This window comes from Siniperca chuatsi, linkage group LG14 (genome assembly GCF_020085105.1).
Source record: "Siniperca chuatsi isolate FFG_IHB_CAS linkage group LG14, ASM2008510v1, whole genome shotgun sequence".
Lineage (NCBI taxonomy): Eukaryota > Metazoa > Chordata > Actinopteri > Centrarchiformes > Sinipercidae > Siniperca > Siniperca chuatsi.
Window position 1 is genome coordinate 8,856,025 of NC_058055.1, and position 16,418 is coordinate 8,872,442.

General features: G+C 39.5%; 1 protein-coding gene across 4 annotated transcripts in view; it reads left to right on the forward strand.

Moving 5' to 3' along the window:
* LOC122888595 (roundabout homolog 2-like) overlaps positions 1 to 16,418 on the forward strand; it is a 76,977-nt gene that overhangs the window by 42,101 nt on the left and 18,458 nt on the right. Inside the window, exons 3-15 of one of the 4 annotated variants that reach the window (XM_044223226.1) lie at positions 1,952 to 2,109; positions 2,271 to 2,391; positions 2,545 to 2,683; positions 4,996 to 5,132; positions 6,602 to 6,613; positions 7,125 to 7,249; positions 8,869 to 9,040; positions 12,192 to 12,397; positions 13,847 to 13,928; positions 14,058 to 14,223; positions 14,589 to 14,612; positions 14,766 to 14,932; positions 15,022 to 15,143. In XM_044223226.1, the coding sequence (XP_044079161.1) occupies positions 1,952 to 2,109; positions 2,271 to 2,391; positions 2,545 to 2,683; positions 4,996 to 5,132; positions 6,602 to 6,613; positions 7,125 to 7,249; positions 8,869 to 9,040; positions 12,192 to 12,397; positions 13,847 to 13,928; positions 14,058 to 14,223; positions 14,589 to 14,612; positions 14,766 to 14,932; positions 15,022 to 15,143 (1,631 nt within the window). The remainder of the gene's footprint in view (positions 1 to 1,951; positions 2,110 to 2,270; positions 2,392 to 2,544; positions 2,684 to 4,995; positions 5,133 to 6,601; positions 6,614 to 7,124; positions 7,250 to 8,868; positions 9,041 to 12,191; positions 12,398 to 13,846; positions 13,929 to 14,057; positions 14,224 to 14,588; positions 14,613 to 14,765; positions 14,933 to 15,021; positions 15,144 to 16,418) is intronic. The other 3 variants (XM_044223227.1, XM_044223228.1, XM_044223229.1) reach the window with 3 other exon arrangements.

Genomic DNA, 16,418 nt, shown 5'->3' on the forward strand with positions numbered 1-16,418 from the left:
ATTATAATTAGGTTCACTAGTTTTTTATTAATTACATTCATTATAGCTGAAATCAAAAATGACATTTAGCAGCCAGTTTTTATTCACAAGCTTTGACAAAAAAAAAGTTAATTGTAATTCTTTACTCAACCATTTTCTCTTATTTTCACAGTCATGACTGTCACAAAAGACACTTTATTATTTAAAATTGGCCTACAGAAAGGCTTTTCACAAAAACAACATGTCACAATGTATTTATGCAAAGCAGCCACAACTCATTGCAGGATTCAAATCATGATCTCTATTTTTAACCATAAGTCCAGTGATGGCTTACAGTACAGTCCTGTAGCTACTTAAAGCAGTAGCTTTTGAATTGATATTTGGGATAACAGTTGTGACATGATTGGGAAGTTTTGAAGCTGTAACTTTTTAACTTAGCAGCAGCTAGCTCACACCTCTGTTCAAAATGCATGAGTATGGCTTTTACAGGCATTGCTTGACAGTTCTTGATGTTTTCACTCGTTTGAACACACAAAATGAAGTTGACATCCCTGCCATGGATAAATTAAAATGCTTGTCCAACAGTGGAAGAATGCAGAAAAAACTGCACATAAATGTAATTCTAATGAACTAAAGGTGTGCACGTTCAAGATTTAAAAAAAACAATTTTAGCATATTTCACCAACCGCATTTCAAGTAGCTGTCATAATTCCAGGCTCTTTAAAAAAAAAAGTATTATAGAGTTGTTGCCCCCTCTTCTAGCTACAGTATTGATCATCTCAAGAAAAGTATAGAGGACTTTTTATGGTGGATATTTTTCAAAAGAAACACTATAACCCTCTTACAGGAACATCTCAGTGACGTTTGCCGCTGTTAATGAGATATTTTGAAACCATTTTACCCCTGGTCCTAAATGAGACCTTGCACCTGTTCCCTAGTTATTTCATAAAGTTTCATAAAGGAGTGTTTTATTCAGTCAATGTCCATGGTCACTGGTGCTTCCCCTTCCAATTTGTACATGCAGTGGTGCAGCCTCTATTCAAGAAACCAAGGTCTGACCCTGTCAGCTACAAAGTACAGGCCGATCTTTTAACTGCTGATTTCTTCTAAGGTCTCAGCCAAACTGGTAGATTTTATTAGTCAAAATATTATATTTGAAAATTGGAGTCTAAATATATTGAATTATTTGCAGATGTCCAATAACTGTTTGACTTCTTTTAGAGCCCACAGTAGAGCCCATACCTTTCAGGTCTTACCTTTGCAATAAAATGTTTTCAGTCATCATAAGCAACATGTCTTCAGAGATGTTACATTATGGACCTGTTACATTATGGACTCAATAAAGTTTCCTCTGGCACAAGCTTCAGGTCAAATTGTCCATCCACCCCATCATGTGCATTGCAGCCACCACTGTGTGGGTTTACAAAAAAAAACAATGTGTGTCATGAACTTAAGAACAGTATCAGTAGGTATTTTTGTGCTTGATCCAACACTTTCACTTTCCATGGGGAACACTGTGTTAAGAAGCCACTATAGAGCTGTAGAAATTTAGTGCTGTTTGAATTTTTAATGCATGATCTTCCACTTTTTGTGTTGTTTCTAAAGTTTCACTTTCCTTTTATGTTTCTTGCTCTTCTTCTAGGTTTCTTTCCCATGTATATTGTATTGTTAATCCTACCTGGCTTTACACACTCTTACATTTAGCTACTGAGATCAAAGAAGAACCCATACCCCCGCAGGGGGACAGCTGTATTATTAAAGACTGAGAGATTGCTAAGGGTCCTGTGAGTCAGTCTGTTTGAAAGAATTGTCTCTGGACTCTCACAATAGAAAAAGATGGTAGAGGTCAGTAAACCCAAGACAGCTCAGTCTCAGAGTGACTTTCTGGTTCACATAATGGAATCTGATGAAACTTCAAACTAATCAACTGAATTAGAGTAACAACCCCTGCTCCCTTTACTTTGTCTCACAGTGTTACGCGATGACTTCAGACAGAACCCACAAGATGTGGTGGTGGCAGTCGGGGAGACTGCCATTCTCGAGTGTCAGCCTCCACGTGGGCATCCTGAACCCACCACCTTCTGGAGGAAAGATAAAGCTCGTCTTGACCTCAAAGATGACAGGATTACGGTGGGTTTTTCCTCAGGGAGTATTCTTCTACTTTTTACATGACTCTTATACTCTGAATCACATACTCATGATTCACCTATTCACATATACCTGGAACAGTTACAGTGGAAAGCACTTTGTATTAAACTGGTTCGTTGTAATTGCATGCATTTTTTTGTCAGGTTCGTGGAGGAAAGCTGACCATCTCAAATACCAAGAAGAGTGATATGGGGATATATGTGTGTGTGGCGGCCAACATGGTTGGAGAGAGGGAAAGTGAAAAGGCTCAGCTCTCAGTGTTTGGTAAGAAGACTGAAATACACTCTTTGCCTGGCTCAAAAAGGAATAAAGCATAACTTTTTACTCAAGTATTTACTGCACACTAGCACATACAGTGTTTACCACTCTGTCAAAAGTATATTTAGCATCTATGTTGTGTGTACTGCCCACATCCAGAAAGACCAGTGTTTGTGCAACGGCCTGTGAACCAGGTGGCCTTAGTTGATGAGAGTGTAGAGTTCAGGTGTCAGGTTCATGGTGACCCACCGCCTACACTGCGCTGGAAAAAGGAGGATGTGGATATTCCCCGCAGCAGGTGAGGAATGTGTGTAGTGCATATGCCTGTGTATGCATGTGTGTTTGTGTGTGTATATATTTATACAATAAAAGTCATAATGGATAAATACTGAAGCACAGCTAATGAGTCCCACTAGGAAAAAAATGATTCAACATATTACTCATAGAAGACTTTCATCAGTGTGGCAAAAATCTTTTTCAGCTATAGAGAATCTCATTATTTGCTGTTTGAACTACTATGCTTACAACAGATGAAAGTCTGTCTATTGGTTGCTTTTGACTAATTCTCACTTTCAAGTAACAGCGTACTTATGTTTGTACATAAGACACTAAAAGGTCCAGAGATGAACACATAGCAAGAGCATATGTATAATATAAAGCAATCCAATACAGTAGCACTAGAAGGAATATAGTCCCTATATTACATTTTTTAGTGTTCAGTCAAACAGAAAGGTGTTGATTCATTTCTGCAGTATTCTTTTTTGTGATAGTTTGTGATGCTGTTGTATTGAATTGAATCATAAGGTTGTAGCCTACCTGTGGTTTGGTTCACCCTTGTGTATCCACATCATAAGCGCATATTAACTGCATTGCAGTCCCATTAGAATACTTATTTCTAAAGTCATTATTGGCCTGTCATGTGGGTTTTAATAGTTACTGCTCAGCGCTTTATACTTATAATTACAGTATGTCTCATTATGCAATCAGACCATCCATCTAAACCTTAATTTCTTTGTTAGGTTTAAGTAGTCCTTATATTTGATGTGTCAGAAATCTGAAACACTGCATTTCCATATCATTGTATAATCTGTTTGACTGGTTTATTCATGGCTCTGAACTCCTGCTTTAGATTGATGGGAATTTGGCAGCTGAAACTAATTATAGATCATGTTCTTGGATTTGTGTTTAATTACTACTAGAATTACTATCAAGTAAATCAAACATCAAGTAAATCAAATACAGGAGTTTCAACAAAACAGATTCAACTTATGGAGCCTGTGATGCTCAAAACCTAGTGGGCCAACTATTTTAAATTGATTATTCAGCTTTGAATAGGACTACTAAAAAATGTCATCCCCTAAAGAAAAGAGAAACATTTACTTGTGCTACAAGCTTAACTAACACCTGTTACAAGCCATTACTGCTTTATGAACAGAATGGTACCCTCTCAGGTGTGTCATGGTGTTAGAATATATTGTGAGGCAGACTATAAGCCTACCTGCATTGTGCCCTCTACCTCAGTACCCCTTGACTCTAGAAACATGTCCTACTTTCAGACTTGCCTTGCCTCACTTCCCTCCTTCCACTTCTTTCATTCTTCTCCTAAACCCGTCAGTCTCCTGGGAAGTCTGTATCTGGGTCAGAGATGTGCGGTGAATGGAGTCCTCACCACACTCTGGACAGACCCCACAACCTCCATCGATATTCTGCCCACACCCTTTGGAACATCTATTTCAGATGTGACTTTTTCTCACCCCTTGTGCCATTTCTCTGCCTGACTTGTCTCCCATCTCTGAATCAGTATGGCTGGCTAGACAATTTCACAGGATCTCTCACGCCAAAAGGGACCCCAGAGAGGGAGAGCCTGACTCCTTGCTCCTCTACTCATTCTGTCTGTAGCCTCTCTGAGGCGCTTGTCTAAACTCTGGTAGCTGAGCTGTTTCTCTCACTCCAACTGCACCACTGCTGCCTTACAGTATGCTGCACCGGTGAATACACACTGATGCATGGAACATATCTATGAATTAGTCATTTCTTACTGCTTGGCTCATTCATCAAATTCAGTTTATCAGACTGTGCCACTCCCTTACTCTCAGACCTCAGACTGTCTATCTCTCGCTCTGTCTCGGTCTCCCTCTCTTTTGCTTACTCTCTCCCACACAGACAGACAGACACACACACACACACACACACACACATAGTATAGCATGCCACGCAGCCCACACCACAGTGGGTGGCTCGTCTTTATAAATATTGAAATAGTGGAACAGCTAGGGTTCCAGCTGAAAGCACCTTTCATTTTGCCATGCCTTCATCTCAGCATAATTGCTCCCCTTTTTCTGCCTCTGTAGCAGAGTGTGTGCAGCAGGGAGTCTTAATTGCCTTAGAAAGTCTGTCTTTATTCTATCAAAAATGACACAACCTTTATAAAAGCTTCCATCTAAAACATCACACACATTTACACAACCTTGATTCAATTTCAGTGTTTGTTGATTGTATTTACTTTAATAAAATAATTAATATGCATATAATTGTTATTGATCTTCCAGTTTTATGAAATCAACCTGAGATGTCACTTGACTTGGTGTCACTGTTCCTCTCTGTCGCCAGGTATGACATCAGATTTGAAAAAGAGGACTTCCTGCTGAGGATAAAGAAAGCATCAGTCAGTGATCAGGGAACCTTTGCCTGCCTAGCAGAGAACCGTGTGGGTAGAGTGGAGGCCTCTGCCTACCTGACTATCAGAGGTTGGTAACTGCTTGTGAACTCACTCATGGCAAAGCTCATAACCCATCCCTGATATTTTTTGTATCTCCCAAAGCAGGCCACAGGACAATCAGTCCTTTATTGCCCACTTTACGAGTGTTATTGCCCCCCTGCTGAAAAGCTGGGCTTGGCCTCAGCTTTTCTTTCATATAGCGGGCTGATGTAGTTGATTGTTTCAGATCTCCAGCTAGGCTCCAGATATGAACAATCCAACCAGCTTTAAGTGAACTGTTATGACTTCTCCTGGGGGGCTCATTCTCCATCCAGCCCACTCACTCCATGTTACATCATATCAATGGGAGGAAGCTATTTCTTAGTAAAGGTTCATATAAAAAAATATTGCTATATGGCAAGTCAGATCCCCTCTGCTCTCTGGTCTTTACATTGTCATTATAATTGGAGAGTGTCAAAAACATTGTTTGTACAATTTCAGATAACACTTGACTTATAACCAACCAATAAGACATTCTTAACACCTGAATAAATATATCATACATCATCATACATACTGTACATCACAGATCTCATAACATTAACTCATTCTTTCTTTACTATATACTTTATATATTGGATTCGTATTCTTGTTCGTGTTACTCATGCACAAATTGTCTTATACCTTGAAAAGATGTCCTGACCCAATCTTCAGATTGGTGTTGAAGCCAAACAAGAAATATTTTGAGCAATATATCCCTTATGTTAAGCCATATTTGTGCTTGTGCTTCGGTACAATATTATAAGACATGAATAGAGAGTTAACACAGATCACTAATACAAAACCTGCACTAAGTCAGTAAACACTGGATAATTATTCTAAAAGATATGAGAAAATTTCCAAGGAATAGAAAAAAATAGACCCTAACTGAATCTATCACTTTAGGTGTTTGTGGTGTTATATTTTCACTAGCTGTTTGTAATATGTTTTTAATGTTTGCTGATTAAAGTTCTTATTGCTCTGATGCTGGGAGAAGATAGGTCCAAGAAGTAGTACATAACAGTCAGCCAGATGTCAGTGATTTAAAGTCAGTGATAGAAATTTTGTAATAATTATAATTTGCTATTTAATCTATTTTATTGAATCTATTCTAAACCTACCCTTGTCAAAGATCTGAAACACTTGATATACAAACAGATCTGTTAACTGTGTGAATGTGTTATTCTTGTAACATAAATAAAGTGGTACAAATAAATTGTTCAGCCAGTTGTTTTTTGGCATTTGTTACCCTTACCCCGAATGTTGCCAAGGTGGCATTTCCTTGAGGCCCATGCCATCACCGGCTTTTGGTGACTGAGCTCTACCCTCCTCCCCCCCGAACTTCATGGATGGAAACCCAACTTCACCTCATTCATTTCTGATTTTCATTCTTTTTTTCTGTCCCTCTGTTCTACTCCTCTGATTTCCTTCTCTCTGTGTTGTGTGTTAATCTCACCCACACCATTGTTGTGTTACCAGCTCGCCCCGTTGGTAAGTAAGAGCTGATCCCATTGTGCATGCATTGCTTTCTTTCTGTTTTTGATCACACACGTATGCATGTACTGTTGTGGCATTCCACAAACACATTCATCAAACTAATATTGGACATGTATATCTACATTGTTACTATCAACCCCTGACTTCCCTTGGCAGTGAATTTACCACCTCACTTCTTTCAAAATGGGGGTCCAGATATAGAATGGTTGATATGCCTTAGTTCAAAAACTTTATTAATAACGGCATTATGGCACCCTGCTAATTAGCTGATATCATTCATTCTGATGTTCTGGCAGCTGGATGAATGGCTTGTGTGATTGGCATAGTCAAGAAATATTTCGTTATAAACAAATAACAAAGACCTAATGCATGAACCTTTTAGCTTGCAGCTGGACCTTCAGTCCAAGCATTTCTCTTTTAAAGTAGTCCTAGTGTAGTGCGCACTTTGGAAGTCTGTGCAAATGTGTTGCTATTGTGTTATGGTTTATTCTACCTTTAACCTCAGAGGCGCCCCAGTTTGTGGTGCGACCCCGTGACCAGATTGTGGCGCAAGGACGAACAGCTACCTTTCCCTGCGAGACCAGGGGCAAACCTCAGCCCACTGTCTTCTGGCAACGAGAGGGTAGCCAGGTGAGGATACTGATTTTGACCCAATGTACTTGTATGTGTATCTTTAGGTATGTGTGCATGATAGAGAATTAACGGTTTCTCGTTTAGGCCGACCTTACTATACAGACATACATTTTGCAGCAGCGTCCAGAGTCAAGTATCTAAAATATAAAAAATGGTCAAGGATCTGACTAAAAGGATCAAACCGCAGAGTTTGGTTCTGTTCCACAAACAGATAATGAAGGGGTCATTTATCATCAATCTACACCAGTCTGACTGGCCAATTCACTGAGCAAGAAACAATGTCATGTGCTGCATTAGAGTCATTAGACATAATGAAAGCAGGCTAATGTCCTTTCCTGCCCATCAGTTTATTTGCTTGGGGTGCAGAAACGGACAATGCTGATGCCTTAATTTCATGACCATGACTGCAGGTTATCACAGCAGGATCATCACTCTGGGGGTAAACTGCCATTCAGATCTAGTAGGAAAAAGACATTGACCCACTTTCTAACTGAATTGTTCAGAATTGTAGGAATATGGAAGCATGCTGAAGGCATGTCTTGAACACAGCAGTGCTTTTTTAAAGTCAGGTGTGTTGGCCAAAGACGTAAAGTTAAAATACATAAAATACAATAAACTTCTTTCCCCGTTGAGAAAATATTAAGATAATCAGCACAGTAAATTTGGCAAAGTAATTCTTTAGAATAGTTTAAGCCACTATTAGCAACAGAAAGATATAAATGAGTACTACAGTATTGCATGAAATGTAAAAATGTTTATGTGCCTGTTTATTACATGATCAAGGGTGGACATGTAATTTGAGAAAAACATAGGTCTCAGAATTGACCCTTGTGGTACAACACAAATGAGTTCAGCAGAATCTTGTGAGAAAGATGTGATTTAAACCACTCAATCAATTCCATATTAGTAGAAGAAGAAGAAGATTATTGGGGAAGTTTGTGTGGGACACAATATCTACTAAGTTTTTATGCTCGCTTGAGGTGGTTTTTCTCAAACTGCAAACAAGGTCAAGTATGACTCTTTCTATTATGAATTTTTGATCCATGGAGGTTTTCTATTTGTGAATTAAATTTTCTTTGAGCCGAAAAAAGTGATTTAAAAAGCTAGCGGGAGAAACATTACTGCGCACATTCAGTGGGCTGCATACCCTGGAAGTAAACCCAGAAGCTAGAAAACCTTTTTGGCATATGCGCAATTCTCCTCTGAATGAATAGGCACCATCTTTGGGTCCGGTATCCAGTTCTAATAATACATCCATGATCCCATGTTCCCCTTTTTCCCTCATAGATGGCCAAGGCAACTGGTTTTGTTTCTTCTTCTTCTTCTTCTTCTTCTTCTTCTTCTTCTTCTTCTTCTTTCTTCTTCTTCTTCTTCTTCTTCTTCTTCTTCTTCTTCCTCTTTGAGGTTTATTTATTGTTTCTTTTTTGCAACATTTCTAAAGTTTGCTTCAAATTCGTTTGATAATTGGATGGAAACACAGCTAATAAGAAAGAAATGAAAAAGAAAAAAAACAACTTCTTCTTTGGTTCCAGTTCCTAGATTGTATACCTTTGGTGTACTAAACAAGTATGCCATCCCATTTTATTTACATTACTTCCCACTTTAACTCCCTATAGGATCTTCTGTTTCCCAGCCAGCCGACACAGGGAGATAGCCGTGTTTCTGTGTCCGTGAACGGAGAGTTGACCATTTCATCTGTGCAACGTTCTGATGCAGGGTATTATATCTGCCAGGCGCTCACTGTAGCAGGCAGCATCATGGCCAAGGCCCAGCTTGAAGTGGCAGACGGTAAGGCTGGACAGACACACACACAGACACAAAATGTTTATCTATACAGTATTCTAAACTATGAGAACTACTTTTTCACAACTTTTTAGTTGTGTGATTTAACAGCACCAACATGCTCAGATAACAATTATGTTTAAACATTTTATACCTACATTCTGTTAAGTCCTGTTAGGTTCATTACTGTATGCATTAGTGAAGTACATGCACAGTATTAATGAATACTCAAAAACTCTATTGCATGGCTCAGTACACAGGTAATTACACCAGAATGAAATGACATTGACAGAAAAAACACTGCTTTATATAATGATTTCTAAGAATTATGGACAAAGGAAAAACTTACAATGGCAGCAGTTTGTATTTACAACGTATAGTATAACTTGAAGAGTAGATGGTGCAGAATGCCCAGCAAGATATCATCTGGAGGTCTCAACAGCCAATTTTCTTCCTGTTCCTGCAATGTTCCTATCATGACATTATTACTATTTCAAGCTGTGGAAACATCAAATATATTTTACTTAGCTTCCTGAAGTCACAGGTTTGTTTTAGCAGTGTTGTTGGGGAAGCGTACTAACAACATGCATTATAATTTAATAGCCTTGTCAATAGTATTCTGTATTTGTTATTGATGCATCTTTATTGTGATGAATACTGGGCTTTAAAATCATACAAAAAACACACACATGCATGCAGCATTGTCCAGACCTAATAAAACATTGAAGACTGGTATATCAAAGGCTATTTGGCTTTTAGAACATACAGATGCATCTTTGCCAATATAAGTGTAGGCAGACCATCAACAACAATCATTATTTTCATTATCACCTCACTGTGGTAAATTTGAATGGTCTGAAAAGACCTAGAACTATGTAAAATAAAACTGTCTCCTTGATGGAGAGACACTTTACACTTTTTTTGTGACAAAGCTTTAATGTCAGCATTAAGTGCTGAGCCGCTGCCAGCTGGGAGCTGTTTATGCCCTGCTCTCCATTTGTTTCTTGGCTTTTTCTCCCACACATTATTAAATTAACATCAGTTGAAGTGTTTTTTGGAGAGGAAATGACTCCTGTTCTGTCAGTCAGAGTCGATGGATCAATATCAAAATGTTTGGTGAAGAGCACAAGAGATGGGAGAAATGTGGGTGATTGATGGCTGTAAACAGAGAGTTGCCGTGATACCAAGTGGAGTTTTGTAAGCTTGCACAGTGCAGCTAGCATTAGCATTACTTAAGATTAAAGGCATCCAAGAGAGGGTCCTCCACTGAATGAAAACTTTCTGAAGGTTCATATATGGGCTAGTGCTCCACCCTGGGCATTGCCTTGGATGAGTGACTGAAAGGTTTATTAACTATCCAGTTAGACTTGAGAGAAGAATGGTACGTGCTGCAACTTAAAGATGAAGCTGCAGTGATTCTTGTGTAGAATTAGCAATTGTAGGGCAGTTCTCCTGACCACTGTAAGAACAGGAGTCGTGCACTCTAATGCACACACATCACTGCATACACTAGCTTGCAAGCTGAGGGAGGTTGTGTGTGAGGACTGAAACAGAGGCATTCTACTTAGCCATTTGTTTTGCTGAAAGTTGTTTGGAACCTACTTAGTAGTTGAGATGACAGATAGACAGTTGAGATGCCGCAGAAGTGGTTTGACAATTTTCTATGGATGTGAAACTGGGTCACCATTAGAATCCATTGTAACTGCTGGGAATCCAAGCTGACCGCGCTGCCCTCCACGTAGGAGCAAGATAAAAAATTTTCAAAGCCATATAGGCTTAAGTATGATGCTTGATCAAAGAGTACAAACCAGGACCTCGAAAGTTACATTTCAACTCTAGTCTTGGTGTAGTAGCATTTGTAAAAATTGATGCTTGGATTAGATGCACTCGTCTAATCAATGTTTTAATAATCGGCATTCACTCAGTAGCAGGTATACTAGTAATTAGGTCTCCCAATATCCCTTTATCTGCAAACCTACTGTAAAACAGAGTAGCCTCTGGCAGTCATAAGTGATAAACAATCTCGAAAAGCAACATTTTATTATTACCTTTGCAACTAACCCTGGAGTGTGTGATTGCATTTCTTACAGGACTACAGCTAAATTAGGAACAGCAATATGGTGTTTATTGTTGGCTCGCTAATCACTTGGGGTAATGATAGCTTGCTGTACAGTAGATGTGATGTTTTCCTGAAAATGCAATGCTAGACTGTCTATCTTTAGCTAACTCAGCTGGAGTTCCCCATGAAAGACCTGATTGGAGAAGCATTTATTTCATATTCATAACACTTTCACGTATCAGTGAAATCCCAATAAATGCTTGCCAACAACACATTGTAGGTGATTTTATATTGCCACATAAATACAAACAATTCAGCCTCCATAATAACTGGCATATCACTTGTGGTTTTGCTTACTGTCCCTACACCTACTTGTACCTGATTTCTCGGCTATTCTGCTTGAGTTGCTGTGTTCCTCATTGTGCTGAAGGAGGTGTGATGAAAGATAAGGCAGGGGGAACCTGATGTGAACACTTGTGCGAACTGAGACAGACCTGATAACAGTGGAGAGCAGCAGTGAGGAAATTGGAAGCGGGGGATAGTTACAAAGCCTAGAGAGCTTCACCACTCCAGAAATTACTGTTGCAGAGTGCAGAGGCTGTTTTCTGGATGATATAACATGCTTTAAAAAGCATTAAAAGAGATGAATTGTTGTTCTGCTTGGCATGCTAATTCAGAGTAGAAAGAGAAAGGACAGGCATGAATGTGTTGAGAGGTGTTATAAAGAAGGTATGGTAATTAGCACCACGGGTGAAGCATCGTTAATCCTCACCTAGTAATTAAAGCTCAAAGGTGTGATGCAGTGCCATGAGCACACTGCCCTACTCTGGAAAAAGCTCACAAAACAGTCACTTCCTCTGAAAACAAATCCAGCAGATTGAACCCTAACATCTTGGATCTGCAACCACTAATGCAATTACTACAATCACAAATTAACACCTTGTGATAAGGTCACGTTTTTTTTTTTTTCACAAATCAGGCAAACTCTAACCAGTTAGAACAGAGAGTCGTTGTTTCATGCCAAGACCATGACATCAAAATTACAGTGCTAGAAATGTATTCAAATAATAACACCTGTTCCTTGATTATTATTCTTAGCCCTGAAGGACCGCCCCCCACCTATCATCCGGCAGGGCCCATCCAACCAAACGCAGGCATTGGGAGGTGTGTCCCTACTTAGGTGTCAAGCATCAGGGGACCCAGAACCTACGGTCACCTGGCGAAAGAATGGGGCCAGTCTGCTTGGAAAGGACCCGCGGTTTTCCCTGCTGGAGCATGGCAGCCTTCAGATCCAGAGTACCAGGGTGGGTAATAGTGGATTACAGAGAGATGCATATATGCAGGAGTTAGCATGCGGCATTGTACATGTAGCATTACGTGGCACAATGTCCTACTAGTTCCCAGATCTCAGCAATGAACTTCCAATCATATTATTAGCGATATAAATGATGACCCAAACCACACAAATGATGAAGTTGTAATAAACCAGAATTATCTATTAAGCTAACTGATCCTGGGTTAATCTGCATGATAACAAGCATCCTGCTGCGAAACATAATCTTTGACCAAGATTCCTGGCTTTTTGCTGTACCTGAAGTTTCACTTGCGATGATTCTATCAGGAGTCATTAATAAAAACAAAGGATTATTAATTAATCTTTGAGAGAATGTTTTACCCCTAACTCAAAATAGAGTTGTTTTTGTACTCAGCACCATATCAGTTGAATCTCCTGTAGAAGTGTTCATGCAAATAATCAAACTGTGCACACATTTCACATTCTGCAAGTTATACGTGTATACAGTGCAATGTTATGCATACAACAATTCACATACAAACACAAAAACTCAAACACACGTCTAATGTTGAAGTTATTTGTTGTTTGTACATCACATGCTTCTATTGCATGTGAAAGACAAAAGAGAAATTCTCTCATCTGCCAGCTGATGTCATCTGAATGTAATTCAAATGGACAAGTGCAGTCAGGTTGCTTTTAAAAGATGAATAGCAAGTATTGATTTTTCTAAGTTGTTAAATGCTGCTATTTAGTCTGAATCTCTGAGGCAGCAGTTAGACTCAAGGACTCAAGGACAGGGACCTGTGAGAGGAGCCTAAAGGGGCAAATATAATGGAGGAACTGCAATATACAGTGTCCTGTCAAAGTGCTCTCCCTGTCACTCTCTCTCTCTTCTACTCTCTCTCCTTAGCATAGGTAGAGAGCGATAGAGATAGCATAGTTGCCAGTGGCTCCTAAGGCATTGCCAATATAAAATAGATTGTCATATCACTTATTTCCTGTGTCAGCACTGATGATGATAATGTTGATGGCTCAGGGAATGGGGGTAGACTATTATTGGAGGAAATCAATTAAGAAAATTAATGTAAGCTCTTACTGGGCTCTTTTTTCATTGATGGTGTTAAAGTTTCTTCTCATCCACTATCTGGCTTTTCTCCAGCCAAATACAGGCCAGTGGAGGTTAATGCATTTTTACTGCACTACTAGCTGTGAACCTCCTTCAAAAAGCCCAGGCTGACGTAAGAGCTTGTAGAGACTATCTGGGATCAGAGTTACAAAGACTATTGGATTCAGTCAAACACAGCAACAGAGCACTGCTGTATTATTTGTGATTTGGATGGGCAGAGATCTAACTCTTTGGTTTTTGTTACATCTCAATCAGCCCAATTGTTGAACTTGTCACGCTGCAGATTAAATGGGAGCTTGTTTTAGTGATAATATCATAATTTGTCTTCCTTAGCTGTCTGACTTGGGGTTGTACACCTGTGTTGCTACCAGCTCCAGTGGAGAAACATCATGGAGTGCCTACTTGGATGTCAGAGGTCTGCTTCAGTAGAAATAACTCATATGAAAAATTAACACAATTGTATGCATATCAAGCATAACATGGCTTGATATGCTTTGCTTTTGCAGGTATTCATTTTGTCTCTCTACGTTTCCTCCTTTTTCAGACTCCACTGACCTCTTAGACTTCATGTCTCACAATGCAACGGCCCTCCCAGGGCCGCCCTCCAAGCCAGAGGTCACTGATGTTACCAAGAGCAGTATCTCGTTGTCATGGGAACCGGGGCCAGAGGCGGGCTCCCCAGTGTCTTCCTATGTCATCGAGGCCTTTGGGTATGTGTGTGACCTATGGCCTCGAGCTACATTTAGTGACCCCGAACTTTCATAGTAGTAACAGATGTGAGTGTTTCTGTGGGCATTCAATCAAGACAGGACAGTTTCAAGCAGAATATTCTGGATGGTTTATCTCTTATAGTTTTACAATCCATTTTATAAGAGTGAAACATATTCTGATATAAAAAATTTGAATGCTAATTATTTGGCAAATACAAGCTCACTTCAAGCAGAACATGATTGGCACATGAGAATTTGCTTTTTTCTTTCCTTACCAAATAGTTAACTAAAAGAAAGCACTACAAAGGCGTAGAGTGTCTCATGATTGTTACCCTGAACACTGTACTCTTTTTTTCTGATGACAGGAAGTATTTCAAAAGATTTCACAAGTGAGTATGAGATGTCATTACTGTGTGACATGTGATTTTTGCTCCCAGTCTCTAGGAGCACCAGTGTTGTCCCAAATAAACTGTCTAGATTACTTCTATAGTGATGAAAATATTCTACCTAATTAATTTTATTTAATCATGGTCTTTCTACAGCCAGTCAGTGAGTAACAGTTGGCAGACAGTGGCAGACCATGTGAAGACCATAGAGTTCACAGTCAAAGACCTACGACCCAATACTGTCTACCTGTTCATCATCAGGGCAGTCAATGCTCAAGGGCTCGGGGACCCCAGCCCCATGTCTGAGCCTGTTCGGACTCAAGGTACAGAAATAAGAATGAATTGTAATGGATTCTCAGTGATAAGCATCACTGTTACACTCTACATGCCTATATTACTTTCTCTCTCCCAGACATTAGTCCCACAGCACAGGGAGTGGACCATCGTCGCGTGCAGAAGGAGTTGGGGGATGTGGTGGTCAGCATGCATAACCCTGTGGTCCTTAGCTCCACTTCAGTGCAGGTCACATGGACTGTGAGTACTTATAACATTTGAAAAATTGATAGTGGTTTATAGTAGTTGTGCCACATTTACCTTCAGGGCAGCAAAACAAATCTTGTCTAAGCTTGTTTGAGAACTTTATACTTGGCATGTCACTATGTTTTGGATTAGTTGGCACACACACAGAGTAAACACTGTGGGATTCATAGTCTGAACAGCTGGTGCTCCATCAATTTAGAATGGTTTGAGGTGATGCAGGAATCAAGACTAATGCTTCGATTCAGGACAAATACATCACCATTAGGTGCTACATGTGTCACTTCTGGAGGCAGTTTGCAGTTAGCCCTTTATCTGGGAAATGTTATTTCTGTCTGTTGGCAAGGTGTCCCTACTGCCTGCTGCTGTAGGTTAATGACACACCTAGGATTGGCTTACACTAGTCTGCTATTTCATGCTTGTCAGTATGACACCGAGTACTGTAATGCTGCTTCCAGGCTGACACAGTGACAGGATAAAGCTGACTGTCTGCAGATGTTAATCGACCAGGTTCCATTTGCGGGAAAAAAACACTCATTCATACCCAATGTCAATGTTTCTGCATTAAAATGGTTTGTATGCACTGATTTGGTATGAAGTCTTTGTAGGCCTGCGCATGTCCTATAGTAGCTGCACAAATTTACATTTCCCATTTTGGATTCCATATTTCAGCAAACTTTAATTGGACGATCTGTTACTCTGCTAAATGTCAGGTGACCAAACAGAGATGCTCGACAAAGTGTTACTCTGCAACGTTGCTATCTCAGAGCAATATTGAAAACAGGATTTGTGCAAGAGGCTCATCTATACATTTAAAGTAAAGTGTTTATGTAACTCTGCAATCATATTTGTAAGTTATACAGTATGTTTGCTGTTTCATGTGTTACAGTAATTTAATGCAAGACTTCACCACTTTGAGTCGAAGTACAAGTGTGTACAAGTACAAGACAATAAGAAAGTTAACCTTCATGACCTCAACCAAATAAATTCTCTTTCAAGTAACATAAGAGGAACAATAAAGTGGGTGGCGCTACATCTTGTGTTTATAAGGCTTTTATAGTCACAAGTCATTTTGTTAATGACATGCTGCTTTATATCATTTGTAAAAGCCTTTTTTTGCTTCTGCTGTACTCTTCCCCTGAAATGTTCCAGCAAAAATGGAGGAAAAAAAGAAAAGAAAAATATTCTATCATATTTTAATCCAGTATTTTGAGTCCAAATTGTGCTGCAGGTCTCTGACGCTGGTGTGCTGTTCAGCTTTGACAAATACAC